General features: G+C 41.2%; 1 protein-coding gene across 1 annotated transcript; it reads right to left on the minus strand.

Annotated features, from left to right (window-relative positions):
* Positions 1–24: 24 nt before the first annotated feature.
* Positions 25–7,531, minus strand: LOC112264109 (protein shortage in chiasmata 1 ortholog-like). Its single transcript, XM_042331098.1, has 19 exons — positions 7,455–7,531; positions 7,000–7,129; positions 6,687–6,777; positions 6,319–6,521; positions 6,064–6,226; positions 5,748–5,853; positions 4,724–4,865; positions 4,441–4,557; positions 4,073–4,202; positions 3,616–3,710; positions 3,143–3,406; positions 2,987–3,016; positions 2,284–2,826; positions 1,953–2,129; positions 1,282–1,458; positions 921–962; positions 612–793; positions 350–422; positions 25–155 (listed from the first exon to the last, which is right to left on the minus strand). Exons 2-19 carry the CDS (start codon positions 7,103–7,105, stop codon positions 25–27), a joined length of 2,772 nt encoding a protein of 923 aa, XP_042187032.1. The 5' UTR covers positions 7,106–7,129; positions 7,455–7,531.
* Positions 7,532–8,401: the final 870 nt, after the last annotated feature.

Consider the following 8,401-nt stretch of genomic DNA (forward strand, 5'->3'; position numbering starts at 1 on the left):
GAGAAGGCATGACAGCATCATTTCTCAATAGGAGTTCCAATAAACAAAAGAAGTATGTATAAATAGAGTTTTGGGAGATACTCGCCTATCTAGAACTTTCGAACCCTCCAGCTTACTTCGACTCTCCTCAGGATACAGTGCAGCTACAGTATCACCTGGGACACACACACACAGATAGGGTGGGGCTGATTAGTAAAGTAAATTTGCATAAGACTATTAAATAAAAAACGTGAGCAAGTGTAAGATAAATGCACCGCAACAGGCCATGTCTGCTGGAATTGGCATTACTGAGTAATACAAACTAGACAATATTAGGTCAAGTCTGAGAGAAGCGAGAAAGTTTCCTTACCTGTGACTTGGCTCAGGGCTTTAATGAGCATAGCTCTGGCACAGTCCAAGTCCATTGTTATTAGCACCAGAACCTACAATATAAAACGTATTTACCTCTGAAATACTACAGTCATCAATTGTGATGACTTTCACAACGTAGTCGGGTTTGTGGTAAAGTTCACATACTGTAGATCCTATCGTGCCTTTTAGCTGTCATGTTGAATGAATTGCAACTTTTTCTTTTCATATCCATATGCATTTTGATAGGAAAGAAAACTCACATTGGAGTTTTGGACCCCTTTGCTCTTGCTCTGCACCCATGTGGTCAGCTGTTCCTGCAGTTCCAGTATCTTAGGGTTGGCCTCTTGTTTTTTCTGACTGAGATATAGAATAATCTCCAGCTTTCTCACCAGCTTGTCCAGACTCTGCCCCGCGCAGGCCTCTGTGGCCTTGGATAGGTACTCTGTTACAGAACCAAAAAGAGGGGAATTCCAGATGTATAGAGGACAAAACCGTAGTTTGCGATCAATTAAAAGCATTGTTGAATAGTAGTGTGCTGGAGGTGACATTTTCAACTCCTGTATACTGACCCACTGCAGTGCTAAGGTCACACTTGAAGAGCAGGTCCTTCACTGTCACAAGAACATGTATCAGTGCCACATAGTTAAACAAAGCCTCTGGGTCTGCAACACAACATCAAACAAGTTCTTCTATATGTCAGGCCATAAAATGAGACATTCAGATTCAATTACTAGGCTGCAGTATATTATTACCTTAATTTGTATTACTTTAATCCTTTAAATTGTGGCTTAAACACAGTTTATCAGAAATCTACTAAACAAATGGAAAGTCAAGGAAGAACACGCCAGAATAAGCCAACACATATATACACCAGTGTCCAACCATGATGGATGCCTGACTGGTTGTGTTTGGTAAATGTGTGTGTCTCACCCTGGCCCTGTCGAATGCTGAGCTCCTTCTCCTGCTGTTTCAGTAGGAAACGTGTGTGGTCCGGGTACAGGGTGCTGTAGTCTCCACAGGCTGTGTTGGTCAGTCCCAACTCCCTGGCTCTGGACAGGCAGGGCAGAGCAAACGCCTGCAGCTCTCTGTACGCCCAGAACTGACTCTCTGCAGCACAGAGGGAGGGGAGGCGGCTGTAACGGTGCTCAGAATTGGACGTGTGTCATGGTTAGCAGCTTGATGTTTATTGGGATGAATCTTGTCCTGGAGGCAGAGCTGAGTGATATCCTCTAGATTGGCCAGCTGCAAAGTCCAAATTGACTATATATCATAATAATTTATGAAATGGTCTTAATTTAAGGTTAGGGATAAGGTAAGCAGTGTGGTTAAGGTTAGGTTTTAAAAAATATTTTAGGACATCGTGGCTGTGCCAGATAGTGACCACTCTGCAGAGCTGCCTCTAGTACATGAGTCATCACAATAATTGCCAACCTGCTCATGGTTAGGGGACGATGGAATCAGTTTTCACAGCATCGTCTGCATTTGGTTATCAATATACTGTAGCTATGTAAATGTTTAGTAACAGTATGTAGCTATTAATATAGGTGAACATATTTAGTAGGATTATTTAGTTCAATGTGAACCACAGTACTGCACTGTACCTGTGGCTTGGACGTGTATGACTTTGCTGTTATGTCTGTCCTCAGGGACAGGCTGAATGATTTCCTCAGGGTCGCTGATGTCATTTCCTGTGACTGCATAGGCAACAGGCTTTACATCGAAGCCAGGCCTCATTTCTGTCGTAGGTGGTTGTGGTGTCTGCTGCTCCACCTGTGCCACTGAAAATCACTCACTTACTTATTTAATAAGTTAAATGCTTAGAGGGCCTAAAATAATCTCACAAACCCATGTTGCTGTGAATACTGCTTGTCATGGTGAATTACCATGAACATGGACAGTAAAATATCATATCGTATCTATTTCATACTCTACCTGGGGTGCTTGTATGGTTCTGAGGCAACACCGAGATGTAGGTTCTCTGTTGGGCCCTTAACATCATGAAAGTGGACAGAGGGTCTAAGTCCTTCTGAGGTTTAGCCACTGGGAGACTCATGTGACGGTCTCTCACACTGGGTCTGGGGGTTGGGAGTTTGGATACATTAGCTCTCTGGTCAGGTAAACCCTCCTTCTTCTGAGGTCTAACGGCATGGTTTAACTTCTCCAGGTAAGTAGTGGTGGTAGCCTGTGCTGCTGAGATGGCCATACTCCCAGCTCTCTCTTTCTCACGAGAAGTTGAAACAGCCTGCGTTGAAAAGACCACAGTCCCAGATCTCTCTTTCTCTTGGGAAGAAGTAGATGCTTGGGCTGTGAGGGCCACATTCCCGGTCCTCTCTCTCTCCTGGGAAGTGGCAACAGCTGGTGCTGAAACGACTGTGTTCCCAGCTCCCTCTCTCTCCTGATGATACGGCACAACCATGGGCGTTGCATTCTTCAGGATAGACCTGCATTTGATCTCACTTGGTGGGCCTGACAACTCTAGGGACAGAGAGAGGAGCGAGATCCAGAACTTTACTGCAGCCATATTATACACCTTTTCAATGTATTTTGAAGCACTGCGGAAGATAGCGGCAGCAAGGTGATTATTATATTATATGGTAATAAACTGATTCATATATCGGCCTGATATTAAACTTACCAGAGTCATCTACAGATTCCCTCAATATATCTGTAAAACAAGATAACACAACATCCTCAATAAGTTTCACGCTTTGAAAGAATGTACAAAGTTACCTAGACAGGTAGCTAGCAATACTGCAGTGGGACAATAGTTTTATAGATCAGTCAAACTTACTGTCCATCTGGCAGGGTGATAGTAGTGTGAAGTCCTCTATCATACTGCTCAATGCCTCCATAAGGTGGGGTTGGTCTGAGATCATCATACTCTCAGTGAAGTCAGAGGAACCATTCCCATACATCCCTATCAGTTCTGGTGAGTTTGTTCCCAGAAGTGATAGTTCCATTCCTTCATCGAGTCTCACAGAGTTGTCCCGACCAATCCCTAATAAGACTTCGGTCAAAGGCTGGAGCTGCACAACGGATTCTGACTTCTGAGGCTCTGTTAGCATTTAGCAAAGAGAAGAAAATGTATTCTTAGTAATGCACTGCTGCTAACAACGCAATGTGCAAAATGCAGCATGAATGCAGGCAAAGGAGGTGTGACAGAGGGAACGTAGGTAACTGTGAACTGGTAACAGTGCATATTGTAATTTGTGATAAGTCTTGTTATGTCACACACCACATCCAACTACAGTACTATGCTCTTACCTGCCAAAAGAAAGCCCACTACCAAGTCAAGGTGCTTCTCTGCCCTCCAAAGTGCCTCTTCCATCTCCTCCTGATCTTTCTCAGACACAAAATAACTACAAGACAATCACCAGCCCCATCAGACTCTGCATCACTTAGTGGCACGCTGCATCACTTAGTGGCACGCTGCATCACTTAGTGGCACGCTGCATCACTTAGTGGCACGCTGCATCACTTAGTGGCATGCTTACAGAGCCATATATAGAGATATGATGTACTGTGTAAATGGTGCAGCACACTTAGTGATGGAATCTCAGAAGAAACAACATTGCAGGTTGCTAGATCCTGTATCCTGATATAAGCAGCCACATCTTCAGTGGTAGAACACGCCAAGGAATGTACCCCAGATATGAAAAATACATGGTATTATCTCTCTAGTCTTACTCTCACACTGGTGAAAGGTCAAGAGGTGACGTACTATCTATAGAGTGGAGAGATCTGCTCAGCTGGGAGTTGGGAGGAGGCCAGACAGAGCTGGGTCAGGTTGGGCTTGGGAGAGGGGGTGAGGGGTAGGTCCATCTCCATCTGAGTAGGCAACACCAAGTGATCTGATAGGAGGGGGGTGGAAATTCTAATAATTCACACATTTATTTGGTTATACCATATGTCGATAATACATTGTACAGTGTATGTAGCCATTCTGTTGATTTATTGACTCTTGACACATAATGAGAATATACAGTAAAGTAAGATCTATAGTAAAGTGAGATCTACAGTAAAGTAAGATCTACAGTAAAGGGAGATCTACAGTAAAGTAAGATCTACAGTAAAGCGATAGTTTTGTACCTGATGACTTGAGATCCAGCAGCATTTCATTAATCTCACAGTGAGAGTCATTGAGTGGCAGCCTTGGCACTTCAAACTGGGATATGTCTACTGACTCCAGTGCATCTGGGGGAGTTGCTGAAAGAAAGGACATAAAACAGGTTGTTATTGGTAAGGAATATTTCTTCTCAATGACTTAACTGGCTAAAGGTTAAATAAACAGATGACACAGGACTCTGTGATTAGCCTCAATCACAGTCATTCTACACGGTAAATGCTGTTCATAGATATAGTTACCCCCCACCTTTAGTGAGCATATCCAGGCAAGAGGTTCGCTCCTCTATCAATTCAGGTACAACATTCAATAGTTTAGGAATATTTGAAAAAGGGAGGCAATCTTCCCTCTTGGGTGTGCAGGTGTCCATTTCAACAGGTAACATCAGAGACTATAAGAAAGGAATAACATTGAATCATTTATACAATCTGGTAACTATTTGCTAAACAGATGTGTTATAAAATCTTCCTCCTCAGTGTCCTGTATGATCATCTCTTCATTCTCTATGATTGTATTTGTACTAAGGTTTTTTTGGGACAAACCTTGAGCCTTTCTTTATAAATCAACTGGTGCTGGGGTTCAGCTTGACGGTAAGGATGCATTACTTTGATTTCATCATCAGGATTTGGATCAGAACAAAGTATACATAATGAATCTCTTTTATGTATTGTAAATATTGTATACATAAATGCATGTGCTAAAGAAAAGCCAAGAAAATTACTTTAAAATGCTGGAAGAATAAATTTAAAAATGGTAAAGCAAAGCGAACCCTAAATGCCTGTGAAGCCTTACGTATTTTTGTTTAAAGATGCACTACGCAGAAATCGCTCCACCATTTCCTGGTTGCTAAAATTTGAATAGTTGCTTAATTTCAGTTTATGTGACAAAACGAGCAGTCATAGTGTAGAGTATCATTGTACCATCTAAACCGCTGCAAAACATATTTTATTTTTAGATTTGTACACCAGCTTCAAACAGCTGAAACTACAATATTTTTGGTTATGGAAAAGATGCAAAAATGAAACTTAAGAACGGGAAGCATAAAAATAGCGCACATAGAACAGATCTACTGCTTCTTCAGACCTATAACTCACATTTCTATGTGAATTTAGTTGGGTTGCCAGAAAAGTTACATATTGTAGCTTTAAATGTGTATACCCTGTGTATAAAGATTGTCTTTGTTTTGCATACTGTGTTGCAAAGTATGACTATATTTTGTTGCATTTGTTGTTAATAAAACATTAAAATAATAATAATAATACAAATATATGACCTCTTCATTCAACAACGACTCTTTGCTAAAGTCCTCGTCAGTGTTTGAACAGGTTTCGGAGCTTTCCGTCTCTGCATCAAGGGGTACCTCATAGGCCACACAGTGCCTGAAAGCCCAATTGACATTAAATAGTTTACAAAACAAAAACGGATCATTAAGTAATACTACACAACAAAGACAACTGTATATTACCACCATGAATTATAATATCCTTAATGAATTGAAAATTGCCCATGGTTTTCTATGAGGATGATTAAGAATTGAATTCCAATGCTCTTACTGAGTTCACTGAAATGACCCCAATACTGTTGCCTACCTGAATATAGCTTCCTCTGACAGGGTGCCTCCAGTGGAGCTGAGAAGAGGATCTGACACAGGCAGATTCCTCAGTCTGGACAACTTGGCTTTCATGGAGGGCAGATGTTTCCTGAACTGTGGCAAGTGATCAACAAACAGAACTTCCTCTGGCATGACAAGATCTGAGAGGAAAATACAGTTTTGGTTATATCAGTACATGTCCACATAGTTATTTTGCGAATATTTGCATTGAAGTATTATGTTATGAACTGACCATCACGCTGATGTCTTGGGCTCATTTTCTCTCCTGTGCTCTTGCTAAAGGATTCATTACAGACAAAGTGTCCCTTGTCCTTCCTAGCCTCTCGCAGGACCCACGCTGCTTCATCTCTATCTAAGTCAAGCTGCGAGTTAGGGTTGGAGCTCGGTATCACCTCCAGAAGATCCACTCTCATCTGGGTCAGACTAACACTCAACCTGAAAAATGACATCATGATAAGAAAACCCTGTCAAATGTAGCGCATACAATCCTTCAGTAACTTCTCAGGTGTAAACTGAACTTTAAGCATTTGGATTGTCTTTCAACACACATACTGTAGATGTACAGTAGCCTATATACATGTATTCAAATTAAGTGTTTACTTCTCAAGAGAGTATGTTGGTTGTCCTTTAATGCCCAAGTCATCTAGTACAGATCCACTGACAAACAGTTTGCAGTTGGAAATCACATTCCCTGTCAAAACATGGAATAGGAAAAACTTGCCTATGAGTCCTTATCTAACCACTGCTGATGCAATAATGTAAATGTTTAGACTCCTTCCTATAGATAATCATAATCATACAAATCTATGTTGGCCCATATATAATTGAAGCATTTACATTGAAAAACCTTGGAATAGGGCCAACTGCTGGGTAGTCGGGTAGATAAGTAATTAAAAAGAGTAACTCAACATACCTCTGCTCCATGGTTTCCTGTAGGTGACCTCAGGGGGGTTACCAGTGTGGGGGTAGAGGTCACTGCTACCCAGATGGTAGGGCATTGGCAGGGCCAGCCAGTTCATGGTCAATTTGAGACTAGTAGAAGCCTATAGATTGAGACAACGATGCAATCTAACATCAGACCAAGGTTCAAATGAAGCAATTTTATACGAGATGGCAAGGTAAACTACTTTTTTCAGCATGGCTGCAGTTATAGGCAAAGCCAAAAATAATACCTTGAATAAATAATTTCAAATACTTTAGCTGTATTCGATTGAGTTTGCCTGTTGCAATGGAAGCAATAAAAAATAAGAATTTTGGTAACAATATACAAAGCTAATATATGTTTACTAAAAATAATAAACAGGGGATAAATTATTGGCTAACACACAGGCTTCAGATAGAGGGGAAAGGCCTAAGTAGTCAACTCACCTCAGAAGAATAGTCGAGAGCTCTATACTTGACTGCTGAGAAAATATGACTTGAGAAAGAGCACCCATCTTCAGACCTGGAGGGGGACAAACAAAAATAGAGGAAGAATAGAGAGTCAAGATCTGAGTAGCACTTGTTGCGCAGAATTTTTATAACTCTAATAGATTGATCATATTAGAGAAACAGACTTAAATTATGGATATTGGTCCTGTAATGCTAACATACTGTATTTGCATGACTTACAGTGCCTTGCGAAAGTATTCGGCCCCCTTGAACTTTGCAACCTTTTGCCACATTTCAGGCTTCAAACATAAAGATATAAAACTGTATTTTTTTGTGAAGAATCAACAACAAGTGGGACACAATCATGAAGTGGAACGACATTTATTGGATATTTCAAACTTTTTTAACAAATCAAAAACTGAAAAATTGGGCGTGCAAAATTATTCAGCCCCTTTACTTTCAGTGCAGCAAACTCTCTCCAGAAGTTCAGTGAGGATCTCTGAATGATCCAATGTTGACCTAAATGACTAATGATGATAAATACAATCCACCTGTGTGTAATCAAGTCTCCGTATAAATGCACCTGCACTGTGATAGTCTCAGAGGTCCGTTAAAAGCGCAGAGAGCATCATGAAGAACAAGGAACACACCAGGCAGGTCCGAGATACTGTTGTGAAGAAGTTTAAAGCCGGATTTGGATACAAAAAGATTTCCCAAGCTTTAAACATACCAAGGAGCACTGTGCAAGCGATAATATTGAAATGGAAGGAGTATCAGACCACTGCAAATCTACCAAGACCTGGCCGTCCCTCTAAACTTTCAGCTCATACAAGGAGAAGACTGATCAGAGATGCAGCCAAGAGGACCATGATCACTCTGGATGAACTGCAGAGATCTACAGCTGAGGTGAGAGACTCTGTCCATAGGACAACAATCAGTCGTAT

Source organism: Oncorhynchus tshawytscha, linkage group LG12 (genome assembly GCF_018296145.1).
Source record: "Oncorhynchus tshawytscha isolate Ot180627B linkage group LG12, Otsh_v2.0, whole genome shotgun sequence".
Lineage (NCBI taxonomy): Eukaryota > Metazoa > Chordata > Actinopteri > Salmoniformes > Salmonidae > Oncorhynchus > Oncorhynchus tshawytscha.